Here is a 26,197-nt window from a genome sequence, read left to right as displayed (position 1 = left end):
CAGCACATTGAAAACCTTCACATATTACATGTGTGTATACGTGTGTGAGATGTCTGATGTGTTATGTATGTATGTCTGTATATATAATAATATATAGCTATCTTAAATACATATGTACATCCCTTTTTTTTTTACGAAGTTAATGACTTAATGTATGAGATTTATTTTTTGGTACCGATCGGTTCTTCGTTTTTTGATTTTCATTGAAAATTATATATGAATTATATACGAGAGCTGCGTATGTTAGAACTAAAGTTTCGTGCAACAGATGGAGCATAAGACAGTAGTATCTGGACAGACCGTTTTGAGACCGTTTCATTTAGACGTCTTCGCAGTTTTATTTGAAACAAAAACACGTTAGACGATATTCTTTCTTTTTACGAGCAAATAAACGAACAGTTGCAAAATCTTTATCGAAATGTAGCACACGGTAAGATCACATAAATGTCTTTGTGTATGTGTTATGCATGCACACACGCAGGTGTACACGCGTGTGTATATGTGTATAGGTGTGAAACGTCGACATTATACAATAATATCACTAGCGTAGACTGTCGTATTGTTTATAATTGCATATATTACAATAGACGATCGAGTCGAGTAGAAATCGTAAATCTCGTGAGTCGATTAAAATGAATTCCTATCCGACTTTGTCTCAATTAATCCTACTTAAATAGTCTCAACTATGAATATGCTCAGATATCGGAAGTGATAGTGGGCTGTTGTAAAAATAAAAATTTAACATTTGTCATCTTGAGGTTGCGTATGGAAGGACATGTTTTATTGTTTATTGTACGTTATATACTGCTTTGTTCGGTGTAAAAATATAAAGCATTTCGATTACAGACTTCGTATGTATGGGCGTTGCCATTGTTACCGAGTAATCGGCAGTTATTACGATAATCTCTTTCTCGTATTTTCTTTGATGCAGGTTTACACCAATGTAAAATTATCAAAATAAATGTAAATAGTTAGAAACAAATTTTATAGTTGGAAATTCGGGGAAAAAATAAGAGCATTTAGAAAATAACGAAGAAAAGAAAAAGGAACATATACTCCGTTTCTCATTCAACCTTTAAACCGAAATTTTATGCTCTATTCTCTAACGATGACATTATTTATTGCACATTGCAATTGGCAATAAGTAGTGTTATCGATATTCCTACCAATTTTTCAAATCTTCAGTTTAGAGGTTATCTGTGGCTCATCTCCCTGTTAAATACACTTCGTAAAGCATCGTTTGAGAAAATTATATACATGCGACGGAAAGAAAAACGAGCGAAACAAGGTTCAATTAAGATAGCATTGTATGTGTGTATCATACGGAATTAGTCGGTCAGTTAAAGCGCAATGATATCGGAAGAAAATATCAAAACGGATTAACAGCTACATACAAAAGAGCAAACGAAGGGAACGGTGAGTTGGTGCAAACCAGCTTCAAGAAACAGTCTCTAGCTCTCTCGTTCACCTAACAATGGCCCAGGCTATGGAGTTAATAATTGCTTTTACGTGGCAATGATAACAATATGCGTGTATAACAAATGTACTTAGAAACGGTTTCACTTGTGCTATTACTGCTCTCTGGCGATAAAAATCAGACATCATTGTTCAACTGCTGGCTCGTAACAAGGGCTTTGAGGGGGAGAGTTTGTTCTGCTCTTTGCTGCGAGTTTAAACACTATACACTTCCTTGATTGTGCGCCTAAAACATGGCGTACGGACTCGCGAACAACGTGGACCGGTCACGGTCCGTCAGGCGCGCAACAAGACACGCATTCATCAACTATATTCACTATTCTTCTCTTTTTTTTCTCATCGTTTTTCTTTTTTTTTTGTATCTTTGTTATTTCGTTTTGTCCTTTTATTTTCTAATCCGAAGAACGTTCGTGTTTCTCGTATTGTAAAATTAACGAACCTGTGGTCCTGTATATATACACTAGTGATTCCCATTTTTTTTTTTTTTATTTCTTTAAAGTGCTTCTTTTTTTGTGTGTTGTTGCGTATACCAGGAGAGATCCGAGCAATATAGTATCGTGATTAACATCGACGCATAAATAAAGTTTTCTTTATTCTTTACCAAATATTAATTTTCTTCTCGATAGACTTGGTCTCGAAATCGTATTATTCTCGATATTCTTACCGGGTATCTCGAGGCAAATGTCTTGTAAATTATTGTTTGATCAACTATGTGAAATTTGAAGAACTAGAGAGGAATTTTTCTTTTCTTGTTTCTGTATTAATATAGGACTAGAAAAAAGAGAAGAAATTTAATAAATCTGCGTAAAATCTAAGATTATAGCATAGCCGATAATAGTTTCCTTAATATAACAGCATATACCTTGAAACACCCTGTACATTGTATACGTAATATATCTCTTTTAATTCGCCTTTCCTACTAGAGAAATGGATACGCTATAAATTTCGTAAATTTTCTTCTCCTCTTTATCTCTTTCGTATCTCGATCGATGTATCCCAATACTTTATTGCTGTACAGCGCGTATTATATTTATAGAAATATTTTTTTCCGTGCACTCTAAACCCGATTAAATCGTATTGAAACCGTGAAGACTCAGCCGCGACCCACAGACTCGAGATCCAAGAATCGATGAAAAGCTCAAGAAACAACGAGGAAAGAAAGTGAAAAAAGTCGTCGTGCGTTTAAAAGTCTGGCGGAATGGACGGCCAAACGAAAATTAGCATGTCTCGTGTGTCTTATTCGTGTTCGATACGTAAACGAGCGTATCCTAGTACATCGTAATAAATAGCAAAATTTCTATCACTAAGTTTTAGATAATAAAAATCGCCGCTAATCTTCGTTCTAGCGATCCACCCTTAACGATAATCAGTCGATGTGTTTCTTCTTCTTTCCTCTTCTCTTTTCTTTTTTTGTTCTTTTTATTTAAAACGCGCGCTCGCCCGCTCGTTTCTTTTTCTTCATTTTTTTTCTTTTGTTTGTTTTGCCTTACCTTACTAGAATTACAATAACATTTTGATTAAATGACACGTGTCGTAACGCGTGCAATCTCACGAGGGAAACCGTCTTAATTATCGAAAAAAGATGATGAACATTGTTTGCCGCGTGGAAAAGTCGAACAATCCTCGTTCAAGATAGATTTCAGGCCAGCACAGAAACAGCTCTCGGTTTATCGTACAGAGTTTTAATCGTTTTTCGGTACAGACTGACTCGAAAAACGATATAACGAAATTTTTAAATTCATCGCGCAGCTCAAACGCGAGAGAGAAAGATCTTAATAAAGTAATCGTCGGTCATTTAAATCTATATAGATTATATCTGTTAACTCTGATTATCTGTTCAATGTATAATTAAATATGGCTATGTGGTATCTCTCAGGTTCATGTATTAACGTTAATCGATCTCTTCGATTTTGAGCCTCGGAATGAATTAACTTGAAATTTCGAGCAGCATGTTCCCAATCAACCTGCAGAAAATCGAACGTTGCTGTTCTCAGGCGAAGCCTTTTACTATTGTTGGTCATTTAAGAATAATATCGAATGATCTGCGTAAAAATGATTATTTTATGTGAGCGTTCGGACGTGCCAACGGTGGCCTGGCCGATTAAGTTGGTCACTCGGTATATCTGTATACACTGTATCGATATAATTCAACGTATCAAAAATATGCTGAGAATCTTTGAAATCAGGTGTGGTAATTAGTTACGCGGCGTTTAGCCGCAGCAACGGTTCATTCTAATGAAAAATGGAAGCGTGTGTGTGCAACGAAACCGTTTCCGTCTCGCTCGAAAATCTTCTCTTCTCTCTCGGGATTGTCACTTTCTCGCGTTTGTCTTATCGATACGTTGTCGGAACGAGTTTGAAAACAGTCATTAAAATTGTAGATATTACATCTGCCATTCTTTCCTTCTTTCATACTACCTTTCTCACTTGTTCACATAAGTCACACTGAATTACGTATTCTTCGGTAGAGCGTGGAAGATGCTTGCAAAGTTCGGAGCACCTGCGCGATATTATCCTATGTACAACGCTAGCAATCGCTGTGTGTAACAAAACCTGAACAAAAAAGCGTTCACCACGATCATCCTATCTCTTTCTTTATTTCCGTTCGCGTTTCAATTGTGTTTCGCTACGACGACCCTTATATAGTAATACGTATATTTGATTTACTGTCTTTGTTTCTCCCTCTTTTTCTTTTTCTCCTTGCTCTTCGTTCCATTTTACATCCTCTTTTTTTCCGTGTATCGCTGTTGCATCGTCATTGTAACATCCACGTCATTTATTTTCTCGCCTTATAAAAATTGGACCTGGTTCCTTTTGTCTGCTACAATTCGCTAATTGCCGCGTTCTTGGCCGCGGATTTTTCAAACGATCTTACGGTCCTTCCCCTTTCCCGCCGTAAGATCTCATGCCACCGCACGCACGTACATGCTACGTATTAATCGACCAATGATTTATTGACGCTTTTCCTGCGATTCGTACCAATCACAATATTCTCCTATCCTATATATGGTCAACAGAACAACTTTCGAAACGGATTTAAGACAAGACGAATGCAACCCTCGGCCGGTACAACGAGATCGATTCAATGGTTAATGAATGCTCTAAGACTTTAACCTAACTATCCTGTGTGATGCTTTAATGCACGGGTTAACTTGTAACTGTATGCTGCAAGGTCTATGCGAACGATTGCCGATAAACGATAAATTCGTCGTATCATTTATCGGCGATCCGATAGCTTTCTTTCTTTTTCCTTTCAACAGACGAGACAGAGTTGCAGGCAGACAATCAGTTGTGGGATCATCGTGCGATTCGATGCTATCGGTCGAGGGTCGGTAGAGTTTTCTTTTGCTTTTTTCTTAAAAAATTCGCCACTTCGTGTCTAGCCTACGGACGAGAAAACAATTTACGGCTAAGAGAATTAACAATCGTCATTCATTAGCGTTCACGAGCCCGTTTTATACGAGAAATCCTCTCCTTCTCTTTTTATTTTTCTTTTTCTGTCAACGAAGAATCAACGGAAACGAGCAAACGTCGCGGTCCTGTCTACGCGAGCCTTTCTTCTCGTATAAAATCCTTATAAAAAACATATCGGTATAAAACGGGCTTTGCTTTCATTAAAATTCTATCCACCGTTATAATACGTGTCCGCGTTCCACCCTTTGCGAGCATTTTGTGTTTTTTCCTTTTCCATTAACTACTTGCTTTCAAGCAATTATCGTACCCTTTATCAGACTCACGAATATTCGCGTCGCGATTTTAACCGATCACACGCGACGCATTACGATATTGTTCGATTTCACTAATTTGTAGTCGTCTTCGTATTTCACCAATGTTCGTATTGCCTTCCTCTTTCGAAAAGAACGAATGAAAATGAAGTGTCTCGTAGTCGTCATTCCGTCATCGAACTTAGAGTTACAACTAATATCACTGTCCGAAATGAAGTCTCATAGTGTTCATAGCGTACATTAAATTTAGAATTATACATACAATATCACCGCAATTTATAATTATATAATTAATATCACGAAATTTCCACCTTCGACCATCTTCGTTATTAAAATTACCACCTAGAACACGATTCATCCTATATAATTCACAATAATTTTGAATAAAAGTGAAGTGTGTTACACTGATCGCTTGGTCATCGAACTTAGCGTTTAATTTCATTTAATTAGTGGTAATTTACGATTAACATCACCCCAACTTCTTAGAATTATAATTAATACTACAAATTTCCTCAGTCATTTTCATTTCACTAAAATATCGTCCAGAACTCGTTGCATCTTAACGCTTAATGATCTGGAACCAAAATGAAGCGTCTCGCAGCGATCACTCGTTCATCGAACACAGAACTATAATTAACAATATAATCATCGATAATCCAAATTTTCATCTTTAATCAGCCTTCCTACCAACATATTATTCAGAATCCAGTGTATTACAATCTTCCACTATCCGCGTCATTCCAGAAAATTATATTCATTTGCGTGTTATTACGCGCATATTTATTCGCATGTCAGCGCCATTTATTTTCCATTTCCATAGCCGATAGTCCCGAACTCCATTTTTTAAGCGGCCGGTACAATTGTAGCATGGCCGCAGGCTTGTTTTCCCTCCCTCTCTATACGTGTTCATTCCACGTTACCTCCATTTAGATACGCGCATTTCGAGCGTAGTTTGAGGTCCTGCGGCACGGAGCTACCGGCGCGGAGCACAAAAACGGTCAGACTCCGATTCGAAGGTCGGCAGGCGTTTCATTGGCAGGTAGCCGGCGTGCAAGGTAAAAAACGGCTCTCGTACATAAACAGTTTGACAGACTGGGAGGGAACGAACGTGGCCGGGTACTGTGGCCCTGCGAAAACAAAGCGTATCGATCACCATGGACCTGATTGACTCGTACGTCGTATGAGCTCGGCTAACGATCCACCAAGGACAGACCTAGTCCGTTGAGATCACGACCGATTTACTGATCGTTCAGATGGAATAACTAGTTTAAAGTCGGTCGTGAAATCTTCGAGTTGTCCGTGTCGAAAATTGAAGACAGACGGAGAAAACCGACAGACATTGTCGAATAATTTTGTATTTTAATTTTTATGAAAGCTTCGTTTCGATTATTATACGCTTCGAGAATGGCAGGAAACACGGAGGATAAGCAAAACAAAAGGTAGAAATTGTCGCTATTGCAATTTTTCAACGGATTTCCCGAAGAAAGATTTTCCACGCACGCGAAGGATAATACGGTGGTTTTATGAAACATTGGAAGAGGCACCGGAAGTAACAAATCATTCGGCCGTTTAACATTTGCGGTCCGTTTTCGAGCGCGATTAACCTGTTGCTGCGCAGGTTGTTTGTCGCGCCTCGAAATGGCTGATATAAACCTCGATAGGTTTAATCCAACGACCGGCAAAACCGAGAATATTATGCGAAAACTCGAGCCAGTAACAAGTTCGAGCGCAAGAACCGTCCTCTCTGTCTACGTTTCCACCCTTTGTACACGTGTTACGCGAACACTGCCCTTACAGTCGCGAGGGGTGACTCGGTCATAATGGAATTATTCATGGAAGTTCATTAACCGCGTTCAACGATCCACATTTCCACTATGATAACAAAGTTGCAAAAAATCTGGATATCTGAAAATTTGAAAGCTCGCGAGTTCAAGAAATCGACAATTTCGCAAATTCCAATATTTGCAATCGTAAAAACGAGGAAACGTGAAACTTCGATATTTCTTGGAACGTTTTCCAATGGATAACTGGAAGGAAAAGCGTAACGCAGTCAACAATGATTAGACTGATTTGAATATCCAAAGGATCCCGCGGGCGCGGATGTGTCCAATAGCGCTTTCTAATTGAGCAAGACTTAGAAAGCCTGCGCGCGTTATACACAGACGCGAACGATGTCTCCGTGACGGGACCCCGTCCGACTCGTTTGAATTTCGAGCCGCGTTAATTTATGCAATTGGAACGGTCGCGTTTCCAAACAAATAAAACCGATCCATGGTTGAACCTCGAATTAAGGCTAACTCCTTGGAACGTCATCTCTATCGCGCCACTTTCGAAACGCACATAAATCCAGCGTGAATTGAACGAGCCTGTTCTCAAAGTAGTAGAGAGAGAGGTAGTTATAGGGGAAGCAGGAAAAAACACGCGAACGTGGACGGAGGTTGGCTAACGAAAAAAGGGATTGGCGAATATACGGTGCAAGAGGGTGATACGCGTGGATTTCGTGGTCGTTTGCTTGTTTAGATTTCTCCGTTATGCGTTGCATAATCCCATGGTCGGGGTCTGGTCGAGCAACAACAAGAAAGGAAAAGAAAGGAAGAAAGAAAGGAAGAAAGGAAGAACGAGGCGGACGGGGGCGAGGGACAAGAAAGAAAAACAAAGTTCGAGCAGGAAGTGGCTCGCGTAAAAAGAAAAGCCCCGGTAGCTCGTCCGTGGCGAGTAAGCGAGTGGAGTGGAGTAGTAGGCCAAGTGGAAGTTCCTCTGTGAGTTGCTCCTCTCTTCCGAACGAAGAGAAAGAGAGAAGGATGGCCACCTTTTATTTCGTTCGAGAGAGTAACTGTCAGCCGGTATTTCGCGTGGAGGCAAAATAAAGTATAAAGGGTGTTCGCTGCGTCGTATATATGCGCACGCCGGTATGGACCAAGTTGTTCATTCTCCTCTTCTTGCTCTCTCTCTCTCTCTCTCTCTATCTCGTAACTGAAGATCGTCTCGGCAGTACTTCACCCTCTCATTCTCCTTCTGCGTTCCCCTTCCTACGCGTACACGTGTTTTTCTCTCTCTCTCTATTCCAAACCCGCGATTCCGTCTTCGTTTCTCCTTTCGCGTCTGCTCGTACGTTCTTCGTCGAATCTGCGTCTCCTTTCGCGTTCCCGGTCCGCTCTCCCGTTGCCTCTCCTTTTTTCCATCGTACATTCTCCCGCTCCTTTAGCCTTGCAGACGCTTCTGGCAGACGAAGCGCGTTTTGTTCTCAACTTCCTTAATTTCACCTTCCGGGGGCCTTCGAGATCTTCGCCCCCTTTTTTTCACGGATCCTTTATCTCCATTCGGCCCTCCTTCCACCCTTATCGAGATAGATCGAACAAGAGGCATAAGAGGATCGTCAATGGAAGAATCGAACGAACGATGCCCCGCGCTCTCGTTAAACGCGAACTGTCTGTTATTTTTTTAGCCCGTGCTACCAGCTGATGACTGTAATTAAGTGGCTCGGCCGTACGCTTTGGCTACATCCTCGGCAGCCTACGACGATGAACGACTACTTCGAGACCACGGGACATTAGCCCGGCCCGTGTATGCTAGAAGACGCGTTTAAGACGATCGGCGCGCGGTACGCTGCATCGAAAAAGCAAACGAATACGGGCCAGCATCCACAAGCGCGATAATAACCGGCTGTGCAGTCTTCGATCAACGTAGAACCGGCATGCTCGCGAGCACGTTTCGCGGCTTGATGCACGATCGTATCTGTCTCTACCGGGCTGGCAAGTACCCTTGCATTTCCAGCGATAATCACGCGAAATGACAGGGATTGCAATCGGGACCGCGAAAGCGAAAAACCGTTTCTCCTCGAGCATGATCGCGTTCGACCCAGTTGCTGTTCATTATAATTGAATGCATCCCCTTTCGGCGAAAGAAAAAACGAAAGGAAGATGACGAGCACGAAGAAAAAATAAAGAGATTTCTTTCCTAAGGCTATGATTATCGTAATTGCTTCATTGGTCCAGATTAATCGACGATAATGGAAATCATGGCTTTCCTTCTTACGAAGTAATTTTTCGACATTTACGTTTCCATAAATTCCGATAAAATATCCATCCGGGATATTAGGTGGCTCGGTCTGGTCTGAACCGAACGTGACGCAGTTCCTCTCTGGTTGGGCTCTCAAGGAGACTCGTAACCCGATTAACACCTCTGCCCGTTGATGCACCGGTTCAGCGTGGCGGTAGATGCAATCAGCGCATCGGAATGTTTTTTCTCCGCGGTTCTCGTACGAACATCCTTCGAGCCTGGACTTCTTCGTTGCGTCGAAAAGGAATTTTACTCACGTGACCACACGGACCGGCAGAAGCGAGTATACGTGCACACCGCGAGGTTTCTCGTTACTCTCCTGAGGGCCGGCCGCTCGTAAGAGCCGTCGCGACGATCGTCGTGGCAAGTTCACGAACCTTGAACCCTTCTTTAAGCCCGTCGACTCGTTTCGAGAGGCCCGCGTGACTGGCGATCTGCGGATGATTAGCTTTCCGTGTGCCGGACAACTTCTCTCCCATGCTTCGTCCTAAACTTTATTCACATTCGTTTTCTTTTTTATTTGTCAACGTTCAAACGATTCGGTTGTTCGTAAATTGTTCCAATTTTCTACTATACTCGGCTATTACCTAGAAACGTTGAATTTTTCGGTGTTATGGTATACATTAGCGACGGTGTACGTTGATCCGTGTACACGTATATTTGTATAAGTTGTCCGCGCGAGTCGCAGGGTTAGATCGTCCCCGGTGAGTCACGGAGTCGCTGGAAAACAGAGAGATCTTGGTGTGCATGATCGATCTGCATTTCTCGTCGTGGTCGTCTACCAGAAGACGGAGACGAGCCAGACGAGAGGAAGAGAGAGAGGGAAGCGACGTGACCGCGAAAACACGAATAGCATAGGAATGTCACGAAAACAATGTCGGCCACCTGACCCGCGCCCTACCAGCAGACGACGACGGTGTGCCAAGGGGTCTCTTTCTCTTTTTCCCTCCAACTCCGATCCATAGAGTATTCCACTCTCTTTCTCTCTCACGCGTTGATTACAAGTTTTCTCGGCCGCCTGAGCGCAACGTCACGGAGTCGCCAGACCCCCGACGAGACTGCGAGATTGAGAAACGCTGTCGAAGAACGAGACGGGCCGACTCAAGGCCGCACCATGGTCCCACTCCCCCGCCAACCAAGAGTCCGAGTCAAGGGCGTTCCCCCACCAAGTTAACCAGTTATGAGTCGGGGAGACCCAGCGAGAGAGACCCTCCTCTCTGTTGCCTCTCCATCTGCGGATTCTCTTTCCTCGTCTCTCCTTCATGGGCCCCGTTCTTCTCCTTCTCTTCTCCCTTCTCTCCCCGTCTCATCGCTAGAGAGTCTTTCTCCCGGTGGATCTTGTCTCGTCCCTCTCTGCGATTATCGACTCTCTCTCCGGTGTGCCGTGTTTATCGTGCGATTTTTTCTCCGATGCTCACTCTGCTCCACCGTTTTCAGCTTCGTTTCTGTTTCTTCGCGGATGGAGCAGGACAGACGAGCCTTTCTCTCTCTCTCTCTCTCTCTCTCTCTTTCTCTCTCACTCTCTCATTCTCTCTTTGTGCACCCCTTTTTGTTGTTTCTGTCGCGGTTCTCGCGCCTCTTCCTCCCGGTTAATCGTCCTCTCCGTTGCACTCGGACCGATTCGTATATTTATCACGCACTTCTCTCCTCGTCACTCCTTCTCGGAAGAGGCTCCTTGTTCCGTACGTACTCGTACCAGCCATCCTCTGCTCTTCTTCGTACTCGATTCGTTCTATCCTCTTTCTTCTCTGCGGACCACTGCCGCTGCTGCCGTTGCTGCTGTTTCACGGATGATTCTCTCTATATTCGTCGTCGTCGTCGCGTCGGTCTCCCACGTGAAGCGGCGCGTAAGCGCGTTCGTCGGGAGCCCCGTGAGCCTTCCTTTTTCTCGTTCTACGCCGTTTTTCGGCCATTCTCCAGACTCGAGGGTTCACAGAGTTCGCGCTATCGCGCGCGCGCACCTCTCCCGATGGTATCTCGTTATCGCGACGCTTATTAGAAAGACGCGCGAATGGCTCGCGACGGTGCAACGTTCGAACGTTTAAATCTCGATGATGTCAGAGTCAAATTGGAAGAGGAGAAGTCGAGTTTCTGCCACGAGAGACACGTCCATCGATCAAGATCGTGGAATCGAGCGACGTTCGCGAAGAAAAAAATAAAGTACGCTGTGTGTTCGTTTGCTCGATCAATCCGCTTTTCGATTGCCGATATCGTTGCGAGAGAGTTGCCTTGCTCGTCGGCTGGATTCTTCTCTTCCTCGGGCAACATTCTTCATCCGCGTGGAGTCCCGACGGGTTTTCGGGCATGCATGACGATCCATCATTCTTCGCGCCGTATACCAATGCCTCTCGCCCGTTCCCATCCTTCGCCGTACGTTTTGCACCAAGTCCTGGCCAGCCTCGTTGCGCGTCTATTTCGAAACCTATGGATTAATTCGGCTGTGATACGCTCGATCCGCGTGAGACCACGGCTGCGACCGAGCTCCTCTCTTTCGATCGTTCGTGACTTTTTATTTCTCTCGAGGATAATCGAAACGCGAGTGTAAGGATTTAAAACCCTAACCTTGTGATCTCTTTAGTAGTTGTTTAGGCATCTGGTACATATGCTATTTGTATTAATAATTTTCAGCCGGAAGATTCGGAGCCGAAGTTTTCAAGTCCGAACGAATGTCTGTCACAAGTAGAACTAGACAACCAGTAGAAGTGGAGTTTTTGCAACGACCGTGACTCGGTATTCTCACGGATTAGATCCATAATCTATGTATAATCGATCTATGAACAAAGGGAAAAGTTATTTCATGCTCTTTCTTTCTGCTTAAGAAATTCGAGCACTGATAGCAGAATTAAAGGGCATTTTTATCAACGTTGACGATGTATCACGGTAAATAGATTTCTTTTTCGAAGCGAGCAGTTTGTTCGGTGGAACCGGTTCCCCGATACGACACGAATAAATCATACATCGATTAGAGAGAACAGAAAGACCGGCGTTCACCGATTGAGAAAGAAGTGACCGAACGCGTGACCATGATTTTCCCGTCGAAAATTCGTTATCCGTCTGCTAATTAAATTCTACGTGTTGAAGGATCGTTATAAACCATCGACCGAGTGATCTATGTTCGGGTCGGTCGATTAACGCGATAAATATCGACCGTTTAATTAAAATCGTATCGATCGCGGCATAATCCTCGGTATCGAAATTTGGATCGGCGAAACGAAGCCGTGTGGCACGATGTAATCGTCGAAGGGGGACAGGCCAGCAATGAAATCCGATCGAAACATCGGTAAAGGTCCGTAATTACCGGTCCGATATGCGGTGCTACTTCTCTTTCCTCTCTTCCTTCGACATTTCTTTCGTTTCTTTCTTTTCTCGTCTTCTCTCTTTTTTTTTCATTTCTTCGCTTCTTCTTTTTCCCTCGTTTTCTCCTCCTTTTTTCCGCTCGATTTTTTTCTTCTCATGAATTTCGCTGCACTCATTCTTGCATCACCTTGCCGGCCACACCGGGGCCCCGACGAGCAGGACTCCATTCAAGGACACAATATTCAGAAACCGAAAGTGCGATCACGCGAAAATCTAACGTCTCGCCGAACCGGTCTAACCGGATTCGGTGTACGGCTGGTTAAGATGGTACGGCGATCGGTGAGCCGCGTAAACTCGTTCCTCGTCATTTTTGGCAATAACAACATTAACGCATCGCTCTGGCCGACTAGCAGCCCGCCTCGAATCGCTCTCTTATCGTTCGCTGATTTTATACCCATAGTCTTGTGTGTCGGAGGTCGATCTACGGTGTCACCAATCGATCGTCTTTAAATCATATCTCGTCACCCTTAAACTCTGCGCGTTTCTTCGCCTTTTCCTCCTTTCTATCTTCCTTTACTCTCGTTCTTTCTTTTATAAATCTTTAATTACCACTACCAGTAAATCGTTGGCAGCGAGATGCAACGACCGAAACGATTTAAACCATCCGCAGTATCGTAACTTACGATTTAACCATTCCCTTTCTCCGATCAAGTAGCCGTACCTCTTTTTGCCCCTTTACGAAAGAGAACGCTCCTGCTGACCGACAAATCCACCGCAATTTCTTCGTAACAGGTGTTCGCCAGGATAGAATCGCTCCTGAAACACAGACGATGCAAAAAGAGAAACAACGTTCGATTTGCAAGATACAAAGACGGCCTTTCTCTCTCTCTCTTTCTTTCATATTTCAAGAGGAAGATTCGGTCCCCGTGGGTTTCTTAATCCTTGGGAATTTTTCGCTGCATGTTTCGCGACCAGGTATTCCATGCCATTCCACGGTACCACTGGGCCATTTCGATTTTCGTCCGTTTCTCGCGGCGTAACAGAATCGCGCAGACTTGGCGCAGACGGGAAAGACTCGCTTTTGTAGCCGTGCGCCGGTCGTGAAGTTGGAAAGTCAAGTGCAGTCGCGCACCTCCTCGCAGACGGCAGAGTTTCTCAAACTCGTTATGCCCGGCCTCGTGAGCGCGCGTTTGTGAATCGCTCGAACTTTTCGATCGATCGGCACTGTATTCCGACTTCGCTTTGTTGGGCCGGCTCGTAGCCGTGTTTCTTTCCAGTCATTCGATGGTCATCGATCGAATTTCGTCGGCGGAGTTTGTTCCCCTCTTTTCGAACCGTTTTCTGTACGAATTTTAATTCAGCCTGCCCTCTCAGGAATTTCAAACGGACCTTTTCAGGGGAATAGATGGTTTCATGGAATAGAGAGGTTGAAAGAATGAGTTGGAAACGAGAAACGAGGCCTCTCTGTATGAAACTTGGTCTCCGAGTAGGCGAATTAATCGTACTTCAGTTATGGTCGATATTCGATCGGTATGATCAGTCTGGCTACTCGCCAGTTCAACAATACGACAGATACACGATAGATTTCGTCTCAATATTATCAGCGTATAGGAATTTATAATGGAACGTAGGATAATCCGCATGTGGCGTAATTGTCGTAAATTAATCCAGAAACGACGTATCAAGTTCAGAGTATAATTATTTGTTGTATCACTGTTCGTCATCTTCGTGTAATTTAGCCAAAAACCAAAAAGGGAAGGCAACTTTTTCACTGAAAAAGTAGAAACTTCCATATTAACGATTCTCATTTTATCGATTCAAAAGTACACCAAAGATCTCGTGTTATACTCCGAACGAATGAAATTATCCAACTTTGAACAAATTCAAGTGGCATCCCACATGCGCAATTAATTTTCTCAAAGAAAATCCGACCTCTCTAAACCGACTTCGTATCTTCTACTCTCGGAGCGAGTATACTCGAAGCTCTGAAACCGCATCAAACGTTATCCACCTTCGATTTCGTTTTTCCAATACACTTGCAGCGAACCCGGCGAACTTTCCACGATGGGAACGAGATGTTAACGTTTGCCCGTGTCGTTTTTCCGCGTTCCGACCGGAGAACCGCTGCGGCCCACTCGGTCTCGATGAAAGCAAATGGCTTCTGCGCCCGCATGGCCAAGAGATTTTAATGTACAATTCCGCGTAATGGAGTTTAGCGTCTTCTTTCGCGTCCACGTGTACTTACACACGGCAGACCGTATTAGCCTTAGTCGCTTGCAACGTGTGTGCGTGCGCGCGCCGCGCAAATAATCCAAATCAAGACCGCGAACCCCGCGTTCTGACAAGTGGCCGTTCTGACGTGGCCGTGCAAAACTGGTTGCACCGCGATGGAACTGTGTTTCCGAGCCGCTCGTTCCACCCGGGATTTACGACGGGCCGAATTTATTCCACCGGTGAATTGATATTCGACGCCGATTCGCGCACTAGTAATAACAATAACAGCGATAGTAATGGATTGCCTCGAAAATCGAAGAGAAAGCCAGTGATAAAAGACAAGTAAATGCGATTAAAAACAGCCGATTATTGCGAGTGCAATAGCGACGGTATAATAATAAGTCAGCTGATAGACGAGAACAGTAAATCTTGGTCGTTTTATAATTTTTTTACAATTAGTATAGGTTGTTAGAGGATTAGTTAACGACGAAATTAATTTCGGCGCGTCGATGGGTCCCTTATTTTCCCCTGGATCGTATTTGCGTTCCTCTTTGTTCATCGTCGTAGCGAATCTCTATGGAATAAACTTAATAAAATCGAAAAACTAAGGTACAGAGATTACAACGAGTTGGTGTGTCTGGGTACTAAAGAAAGGAAAAACAACGGTGCAAACCGAAAGAAACACAGGCTGTGAAAACAAAGAAAGTAACGCGAGTGGTTCGACACCGTCTATTGAGATCTCTTTCATTATATTCGCAACTGATTGTTCCTTTCCTTGTATTCGTCTCGCGAGAGACAAAAGCTCTAGCCAAGAACCGGTGAGCTGTAAGCGACTCTGAAAATCATCAAGAAGGGCTTGTCTCTCCTTCTCTGTCAACGCCTCTAGGTTCTATTTCCTAAGTTTTATCGCGTAGAACAAAAAAAAAAAAAAAGGAAAGAAAAGAAGAAAAGTAAGAGGGAATATCAGTAACAATTGAGAAAACGATGAAAATACAGAGCAGAGAATACTCGATGTATATAACTATATGGCGAAGCCTGATTCACGCTCTTGAACGCTCGGTCGGGCGTTCGATTAATTACGAGTCGAATGGCGTACGATGCATCATCGGGCCTGGTAGAGGATTAGAGCGGCGAGGGAATGGAACCGACAGACTGGGGACAGAGAAAGAGTATGAAGAAGGAGATACAAAGAGCGAGAGAGTATCGAATCTGAACAGGAATTCTGATCGGTATCTTTGGAAGCTGACGGAGTTCGAGGTGAATCGGGCCCGCGCCACCGAGACACTCGTCAGTCACAAAATATACACTCAATCACAAAAGTCTACGTACGTTCAACGAAATTCGTGTATTCGAGTGATGGAAGGAAATTAAAACACGTCCACGTTTACGTATCGATACAGAGTTACTTCGAATTTGCTCGCTATTAACGTATTACCAGAAGAAATTATTATACAAAATTCTTGAAACAAGAAATTGCACGAGAAATTGCACAACGTTTAATTCGATCAATGCCAAGAAGATTGGAAGCGATTATTGATACCCACGGGGAACGTACAAGATATGTATTAACATAATTAAGGCTACTTTTTTGATCATTTTGCGAAATTATATCTGGTATACGTACACTTTTTCCTTTTAACAAGCGTAATAATTTGGATTATTTTTTTAAAATATCTGTCCAAGCTGAACGAATACAAAATTCGACGAGAAGTTTTGCTACGGCTAACGTCTTTGTTCTGATATTTTAGATCTAAGGGATGTATCTAGACTTTTGTGACCGACTATATTTTTATACGGGTATATATAATAAGTGGAATGGAATTCTTTTGCTCTTCCCACTCCTTAAATTATTATTAGGAACCTGGCTTCTCGGCATAACTTTGCATGTGATCCGAACAGCAACGAGAACTAGACCTAGACTCGACCGAAGGGGAGAGGAAAACACAAAGAAATCATAGTCGGCAGGGATGGAAAATGAAATTTGCGATGTCGTTCACGTGGCCCATGTTGCATAGAAGCGCTGCAAGATGCTTGAAAATGAAAAGAAACGTAAAATAAAATGTAAAGCAGAGAAAAAGAAGAGCGTAATGAAGAGAGTACATAAGAAAAAATAGATTTTATTCAAAAATTTATTGTGATCTTGCGAGGAGTTTTTTGTTTTTCGTATGTTTTTTTGCATTTTTTTTCGTCTTTTTCCTTTTTTTTTTTTAATATAAGGAAAGTTGCTCCATTATTTTTTTTCTCTATTTCTCTGTTCCTCTGTGCGTCGCTCTCTCGTCACAGTGCGTTCATACAAAACAAAGTGGGCGGTTTGATCGAGCGTCGAATCTTCCATCCGTGACCGCAGAGAGATCGAACAGAGAAAATACAACACGGTAGAAAATGCAACAACACAAGAATTTCGAGCTAAAGTAGTCGTCTTGAAGAAAAAAAAAGAAAAAAAAAATTGATAAAAACACATGTCGAATAAAATGAAACATTTTGCGCACGAATTAAGGAGAAACACAAAGAGGTCAGTCTTGGCTCAGTGGTTCGCTGCTCTCGTGTAAATATTATAAAATCGTAAATAAAACGGTATAATATATATATATTTATATATATATGCATCACCGGCGCCAAGCGCACACTTCGGTGATTTGATTCTTCCTCCGTAATCCTTTTTTTTTTCCTTTTTTTTTTCTTTTTTTAACGTTTTTAAAACTCTTTACATTTACGATCGTGCGAGTTCGTGTATACATATAAAAATCTATATATATATTTATATATAAATAAGACGCGAGCTACGCGTGCGTTGAAACACTAAGTACACGCGAGAAAATTGATCACTGTCCTGTGAACGATGGAAGCAAAATGGAAAAAAAACGTGCGTTGAAACGAACTTCCGTAATAGGAATAATAATAATAATAATAATAGTAATAATAATAATAATAATAATAATAATAATAATAATAATATTAATAGTAATAATAATAATAATAATAAAAAGGCTCAAACGAGGGAACAAAGAGAAACGAATTTCTTTCGTCTCGCCGTGCGTCTGTCGTTCCTTTCCGCGTTACGACACGTCGAAACGGAGTAGCACGCGTGTTCAAACGAGCTTACGAAACGTGGAGAATTACGCGTGAACAAGTAACGTTAACGCGAACCAGCTTTCAATTACACGGAAACATTCGAGACAAAAGGACATCGACGCGGAAAAACGGGTAACGCGTAACGCGTCTTCCGCTTGCGATTTCGCGACCAATTTTTTTCCCGACATTTTCTTTCATGTTTTTTTCCCATTCGGTTTTTCCTCTTCTTTCTTTCGTTTCTTTCTTTTTTCTTCTTTGTTTTCTTTCGCTAGAATGTGAGCGACTATTTTTCAAGCAAAACTCGCATAGTTTTCAACGCACCGCGGCACGATCCTAAGTGTACATATGCACATCCGTAATGTATTGCACCTGCATCAGCGTCCGCATCGAAAATTTTAAAGCTAAATTTTGAAAGCGAGATCTCGTGTGTCGAAGTGGGTGTGTGGTGGTCGTGGTGGCATTGGTGATAGTCTTTGTGCAACGAAAAAAAAAAAAAAAAAAAAATTTAATCGCTGGTACGCCGGTTATAAATTAATAGTACGTATAAAGCCGAGATTTTGTGTAAAGGTGTGTCTCGTTCTCTCTTTAGATATATATATATATATATAAAAAAAAGAAAAGTGAAAAACAAAACGAACGCGAACAGAAGTATACGAGTTATCTGCGTAAAAACTAGAGAGGAATTAAAAGAGGAAAGAGAGGTGTTCCAGGTCGCGTCATCCTGTCGCGAGGCTTGGCCCCGTCTGCGGGGCCGTGAGCCCTGAGTCTTATAAAGGGAGAGAAAAAACAATAATTTACATTAATCGTTATATAGGTAATAATATATAAAGCTTATAACCTAATCTATGTTGAGCATTCAGTGGACGACACGGGATGACGCGGCCCAACGCGGCCTCTCTTCGGCTCTACGTCTTGAAAGCACACAACCGAGATTAGATTTCAAAGAGACGAGAACGAAAAAAGAAAAAAAAATACGTAGTAAGAACAAATTACAAAATTACAATAGTAATAGTAATAAAAAAAAGGAGATAAAACAAAATTGGAGAAACACAGATCGCCTTGTTCTTCCCATTTAGTGTATACAGACGTGAAACGTTTGCGTTCTCTGTCGCGAAGAAAACGTTGCGACCCGTATCCGCGATTCGATTCTTCTTTCTCTCCATGTTTGTTCATCCTCGCTCTCTTTCGCATTCTTCGCGTCCGTATATATTTACTCTTCTCTCACACTCTCTCCTCTCTCGATGAAACGTGCAACAAGTGATAAATATAAAAGACAAAAAATAAAATGACAAATAATAAATGCATCGTAGCGGTAGGCAGCAGTAACAGTTATTTAACAAAGTTGGTCGGTGCAAAAGAGCGGCCGGACGACGTCGGCTATCGCGAAATAGTTATTCGATCGACGTCGGGACGACGCGCGTCGTTTTCTTTCTCTTCTATCCGTTCCCTATCCGCGATATTTGCCAGCGATAGAGGCAAGCAAGAACGTTTCACGATTCCTCTGGTTCGATTCGGTAAAAAGCCGGTCGACTGTCGGCCATTCTACGCGTAGTATACTTACACACGCGAGAAAAGACCAGATAATCCACGAACCCGATTACTCGTCGTGCATACTGTACACATTAGAATAGAAAAGTCGCTTATAAATAAACATTATCGTAACATCGTATACGTCGACGCTTATCGTGCACGACGATACCATCTCGTGGATCATCCGATCGTGTGCATATACACGCTTTCATGATTGTTCTCCGCGCTCCCGTCTTCCATTCTCTTCTTTTTTGTATTTTGTCTCTTTATCTCGCTATAGTGAATCGATATCACAGTACTTCCCCTCCATCCTCTTTCTTTTCCTCTTGCTTTTACGTTTTTTCGTTCTTCTTCTACGTCTTCTTCTCTTTTTTTTTTCTTTTTCTGTGCTTTTTTGTTTTTCGTCGTTTCTTTACTTCATCCGCGCTCTGACGACGCTCGTCGGAGTGTTTCGTCGATCGAAATGGCACCACACAAGGTTCTGACGTCGTCCAACCACCCGAACCAGTTTCGCAGCAGTTCGCAACGAGTTCTGCGACCGGCACGTATACACGGAACTTAAAAGTAAAAATATAACGCGTCCCTGTCGTCTCGGGCCAGATCAGCTGGCTATCGCGCTTCGTTTTCTTTTTTTGCAAAAAAGTACATTCGCGAAAAGGTATAAAATATTTTATATATATAATATATATATAAAAGGATTAAACAGAGTTAAAAATCAATCGGATTTCTTTCGTCCCTGCGACACGCTATAAATACATATATGTATATATCACACGGCCGATTTTGTGACTGCGAGATTAGAGAATAATAAGCATAAGCACTAGTAGTCGGAATTATTTCGATAAAGAATAATCCGTATAAAAAAGAAAGAAGTATTACAAAAAGAGGACGTAAGGAAACGTCTTAACAATGTCGGACATTGAGGATCAAAGAACGTTCCGTACAGTCGACGGGCGTCGCGAAAAAAAAGAAAAAAACGGGGAAAAGTACGGCAAAAAGTGTGGAAGGGTGACAGCAAAAAAGAAAAGGAAAATCTCTATTTAGAAAAAGAAAGGAAAGAACGATACCAACCACTGCACCGTATGCAAAAATCTCTCGCGATAGAAACTTAATAATAATTAATTAACAGCGATAATAATAAGATACGAGATGATATATCGTTATGTTGAATACGACGAGTTAGAACAGATGATAAAAAAAAACAAAAAAAGAAAATATTCGTTCGTATCTACACTTTTTTTTTACAATAATTAGTCGTCTTTCTCTTTTTCCTTTTCTCGTCTCTTCCTATTCTCTACCTCCGACTCTGTTTCGACAAACATACTAAAACGAGTATCTTTTTCTATTCGAAAATAATCTTTCCTTGCCTGACGATATATTCTTTTGCTCTGCGAAAAACAAAAAGAAAAAAAAAATTAAACGGTCAGCCACGCCTCAAAGGATCTTAATCCTATTCGTACGAACAATTTTTTAGTTTTTTATTATCGCGTTCTCGACGAAATAGAGAAAAAAAAACGCCTAAGATGCGTTAAAAATATGGTCGAAAAAAGATTCCCGTTTGAAGAATTCGATCGAGTTTTTACGTGAAACCTAATAATCCAATCGCGTCGCGTGCAGAACCGTGATTCGTGTTTCGTGTAAGAAACGACATAATAAGCAAAAAAAAAAAATCAAATTTCGGAGTTATACGAAACGGAAACCTAAAGAGAAATTGGAACGACGTCAATTAAGATGTTCGACACGATTGTTTAATGACCGTATTCAATGAGCGATTTTCTTTCGATGGAGTGTGGTCACATTTTATTCGTCGATCGACAAACACCTAATAAACCAATTATTATTTCACTGGCGAATAATATTTCGCTCGTCCACGTGAAATCGCCCTGTCGTTCTGTCGCGAAACGGAAAGATTGAATTATTGTTTTCACGCGCGGCACGTATTTTTCGACGAGCGAAAATTTAACCGAAAAAAAAGAAAATATAAATGACCGATGAATAAAAAAAAAAAAAAGAAAAAAAGAGAAGAGAGAAACAAGATTTGCAGTTGACGCTCGAAAGTTTTCACAATTATTAGTTGTTTCCGTTTAAATCTTAAATGATGTCGATCAGTTGCAGTCGAAAGATATTTCGGAACTTTGAAACGATCTGTAGAAAGTTTAATAAGATTTTCAGGAAGGCATAAGGATGTCGGCAAACGACGCGATTTTCTATCGAATTTAAGCACCCCGAGAACTCGGCGATTTGAATCGCGAAATGAGGAACGTCGTGAGATCAGACTCGCTAAAATCGCACAAGGGAAGAGGGACGAGCGAATCTAAAAAGGATCGGGATGTCGACACGATCGACTGTCCCGTGAAATTTTAGTATGTCGTAACAATCATAATACTCGTGAATCACAGAGAATTCCTCATGTTTTCTGAAGAACCTACTCCTTCGTTTTGGTCTTTTTCCTTATGTTATTGTTCGTTTTCTTTTTTAACGCGCACGCAACAACTAAGGAAGAAGTTAATAGAGAGCAACGAGGATAATAATAATATTATTAGAAAAAAATAATAAAGAAAAAGAACGATTAAAAGTGATTATCAGCGAACGATCACAGCGTCGTCGATTTCTAACTCCCGATTTCTAGCGCTCCCGCACGTCTTTTTTCTTTTTGTTTTTTCCTTTTCTCGCTAACCTATTTTTGTAAACGCGATATAAGTAGATCTTTAATAATTTAATGAGTCGATTAACGTGACGCCTGACGACACGATCACTTCATTCATTCGCTTCTTTCTTTTCTTTTCTTTTCTTTTCCTTTAAACTCTCGTCTTTCACCCTTTTCCTTTTTCTCTCCTCTTTTCTTTTCCCTTCCTCCTCTTTCCTTTCGGTTCCACTCATCTTTCTTTATCCTTGCTCCTTCCACCTTTAGTACTGTATCAGAGTATCGATAATTGCAGTTCTCAATATAATTATTAATATACCATCCTAAAATACGGTCAAATCACTGCCGCGAGCAGCAATTCCGAGGCACTACAAACAGGCCACAGAGAATATGGCCGCACAATTATTCATCTTCAGATCATCTCTGTGTCTAAATGATAAAAGACTAACTGTAGAACGCCTAATATACGTATAATCGTAATCATATACTTATGCATCTCGTCATCTATAGGTATAGATCATTATAATATATATATATAATATATATATAATATATATATAATGTACAATAATTAGAGAGATCACACGTCTTAATATAGAAATTTAAAAGACTATTCTCTAGTACGTTGAAATTTCCTCAATATTTTGTGTGTGTTCCTTTTGTGTTCGTGTATGTATTTATCTCCCCATTTCGTATCGTTTTCCTCTTAAGTATTGCCACGAAACATTCTTCCTGTTTTACGTCCGTTCTTATTATTTTCCGTTCGTTACCTTCTGTTCACCGGCTGATGTGATGATAATTGCGTTATTATTATAATTATAATTATTATTATTACTAGTAATTATTATTAGTGTTATTATTAATATTATTATTATTAAGTTCCGGATGAGCGGACTTCACGAGGGTCCTACGAAAGTCTTTTTTATTCCTCCTCTTTTTCCCCCCCACGGCATTACTCCTCTTTCTCTCTCTCTCTCTCTCTCTCTCTCTCTCTTGTGCTCTACTCTATCGACTACCCTACTTACGCTACTTCTACGGTGTCTCAGCCTTCTTCCACGTTCCCTCCTCTTTCGCGTTTTTTTTTCTTCTTTTGCTTTGTGTCGCTTACCTAGTGTTACGTTCAGCACCAATCTGATTTTAAAACCGATTCAAAATATCATCATTATAGTTAATAGAATAATATAACCTGTCGTATAAATATACATTCAAATATTACTATAGTATACAAGAGTCGTACCCTCCCCTCGCGCAACTATCGTCATCGTCAACTTGTCGTACCCCGAAAAGCTATGGCTCAGCACTCTGGGGGGATACGCCGTCCTCGTAAATCCTACCTAATCTCTCTTCTTCCCATTTCACATTTTCACTCACCCTTCCCTTTCATCCATACGTCTATCCCCTTCTTTCCTTTTTTTTCTTTTTTGGCCCTCTCACCTTCCTGCTCTTTCCCTTTCTCCACATCTTCTCCTTCCTGCTTCGTTTCGCCTTTTTTCTCTCCCTCCTATTTCTCTCATCCTTTAGCGATTCTACCCACACGTACACTCTCCGTCTCTCTTCGTTCTACCCTCGATTTTGCTCACGCATTCGCAACACTTTCTCTCTCCTTTCTTCTCATTCACACACGGATCCACGCAGCGTCCGCGCAGCCAAGCATGCACTCTCTTGCTCGCTCTTTTTCACGCCATTTCAACATTTTTTTTTTTTTGCTCTTCCTCCACTCGGTTTTGTTTGTTCGTCGGAGTGAACGGCTTTACATATTTACAGGCATTCTTCTCGTGGTCGTGTATTAACCTCCCTCTCGAGGCAACGTATCTTCCTCCCATCACCTATATCTCTTTCTTTTCCTTCTTCTCCCTTTCCCTTTTCTCTTTCTTTTTGTTCTTTTTGTTTCATTTAAACATAGGCAAGTTAGATATCGTATCACAATCGTTATCAATTTTTTTTGTTTTGTTTGCTTCTAATCTGGTCGTCGAATCGAACATCCTCAAACCCGTGTGTGTTAGCCGAAACACGTCTCGATTACGAGTTTCGCTTTACGTATACTTGTTGCTTGTGTGTCTGTCTGTCTCTGTGTCTGTGTATGCGTGTTTTTTGTGTGTGTGTGTGTGAGCGGTGTGACGAACAACACCTCGGACGGCCTGCCTGCCTGCGCGCGGAACCACCGAACTCTCTCGAGCTATTCGCTTATCGACGAAAAAAACGCGAGAAGGTACGTCGTTAATTCATTAATATATAAAAAATACGTATGGGGGGGGGGGGAATAGACGAGATTCTTCGTTGGTTGAGTCACCATTTTTCTGGCGCCAGTGATCAGCTCGACGATGAACGACACAACGACTCTTGCCTTCCTGCACGATCCAAACCTCCGTATCTCCGCGAACCCCTTTCTATAATCGCGTAGCTCGTTTGTTCGTGACTCGGTTCGTGTCAGTTAACACAGTCCCTTACTCTTATTTCCATCTTGCGTTTAGAACGCAATCGCGTAGAACATCAGCGATAGATGCACGGTCTCGGTCGGTTGCTTCCGGTGAATCGCGGTATATTCGTCAGGTAACGATGATCAGTGATCGAAAAGAAGAACAAGTTGCCATTGTGAGGTTGTGGTTGCTGGCGAGCTTCGCGATTACTTACGATTGGTTCGCGTAACGAAGGATAGCAGGTTGAGACCGCACAAGTAGAAACGGACCACACTAGTCGGACGAGGGTACAGTCTATTGGTAATAAGAGTAAACGCGTTCAACGATCGACGTACGCGAACGTGTTGTACCGAAACGTACGCGCACACGTATACACACACGCGGACAGTCCGTTTCTCGACTCGAAATCGAACTACAAAAACGAAGAGAGACGATAGATCGAAGAGCTAAGAACGAGTCGCGGTGTCGATCACCGTCGAGCTGAGGACTAGCTGGCGACGCGTTCCGAGGCTGTGCGAAGCAATGGAACGAGGAAAGTAAGCGAACTGCGAAACGAAAAGAAAGAGCCTAGTAAATGCACGATAAATGTCACGGGTAGTGTTGCTGGATCGGCTGGCTGCATCGGTGCGACGCGGCACTCGACGTCGTTGAAGCGGCGGCGGCGGCGGCGACGGCGTCGGTTTGTAACGCGTGACCGAAGCATCGCTGAAATCTCAGCGGTATTCCTGCTTGCTAGTAGGCGGCAGGATGGACGGTTAGTCACTGCGGCGGCAGACCGGTCGGTGGTTTGAATTCGCCGGCAACGGATACCCCGTTCGCCTGGGCCGGGAACTGTGCCGTCGACACTGGCGGTTGATGATTGAACGCGGGCGCGTAACATTGCGGGAAATAGAGCTCCGGCTTCACCACCGTCGGCGTAAGACCTCTAGGTACAGGGACAGGGCCTAAACCAGCCGGTGTACCGGGTGGTTTCGAGTCGCTGCTCGAGTTCCTACGCACCTTGGCCGCGTGCGGATTCATATGGTTGTCTATGTGCTTCTTCACCTCTGGCTCGGTGGCGAAACGCCGCCTGCAGTTTGGCATCGGACAGCAAAACGGCCGGTCACCCTGATGGGTGCGCGTGTGCTGATCCAGTATCGCCTTCTGACGGAAATCTTTGCCGCACTGTTGACACTTGTACGGCTTCTCGCCGGTATGAATGCGCAAATGTTGATTCAAGATGGTACGTTGACGGAAGTTGCGGCCGCAATAAACGCAGCCGTACGGCTTTTCGTTCGTGTGAATGCGAAGGTGTTGGGTCAAGTGCGATTGTTGCCTGAACCTTTTGCCGCACTCCGGGCAAGGATACGGTCGCGATTCGATGTGTATGCAGCCGTGCTGCAGCAGCGTCGATTTTTGCTTGAATTCCTTCTGACAGATCGGACATCGCACGTACAACGGCATCCCCGCGGAGCGACCGTGCTGTATCACGTCCGGTAAACAGCTCTTACTACCGCCCTGTTGCTTGATATACTGCAGAGCACCGAAGCTACCTGCGCCGCCGGCACCGAAAACCGCGTGATTCCCGCCCTTCGGGTCCTTGAAGTAAGCGGGATACTGGATGGAATTCGCGTCCGGCGCCGGACTGAACGCGCCCGACTGTGTGTCCGTGTCGCCGAACGTCGATGCCACCTCCTCCTTGCCCTCCTCCGGTGGAAATGGAACATCCTGCGGCCAGAGTGTTGGCGTCATTCCATTCTTGAAGATCAGATGCGGACTCACGT

At 42.7% G+C, this 26,197-nt stretch overlaps 1 protein-coding gene across 3 annotated transcripts in view; it reads right to left on the bottom strand.

Moving 5' to 3' along the window:
* LOC100645014 (zinc finger protein 768) overlaps nucleotides 1-26,197 on the bottom strand; it is a 54,555-nt gene that overhangs the window by 1,886 nt on the left and 26,472 nt on the right. For all 3 annotated transcript variants that reach the window (XM_012312433.3, XM_012312436.3, XM_048409774.1), the window contains exon 3: nucleotides 1-26,197. This exon is cut by the window's left edge and continues 1,886 nt beyond it. In XM_012312433.3, the coding sequence (XP_012167823.2) occupies nucleotides 25,194-26,197 (1,004 nt within the window). In that variant the 3' untranslated portion in view covers nucleotides 1-25,193.

Source organism: Bombus terrestris, chromosome 10 (genome assembly GCF_910591885.1).
Source record: "Bombus terrestris chromosome 10, iyBomTerr1.2, whole genome shotgun sequence".
In the NCBI taxonomy this organism is placed as follows: Eukaryota; Metazoa; Arthropoda; class Insecta; order Hymenoptera; family Apidae; genus Bombus; species Bombus terrestris.
This window is presented reverse-complemented; position numbering and strand designations above follow the sequence as displayed.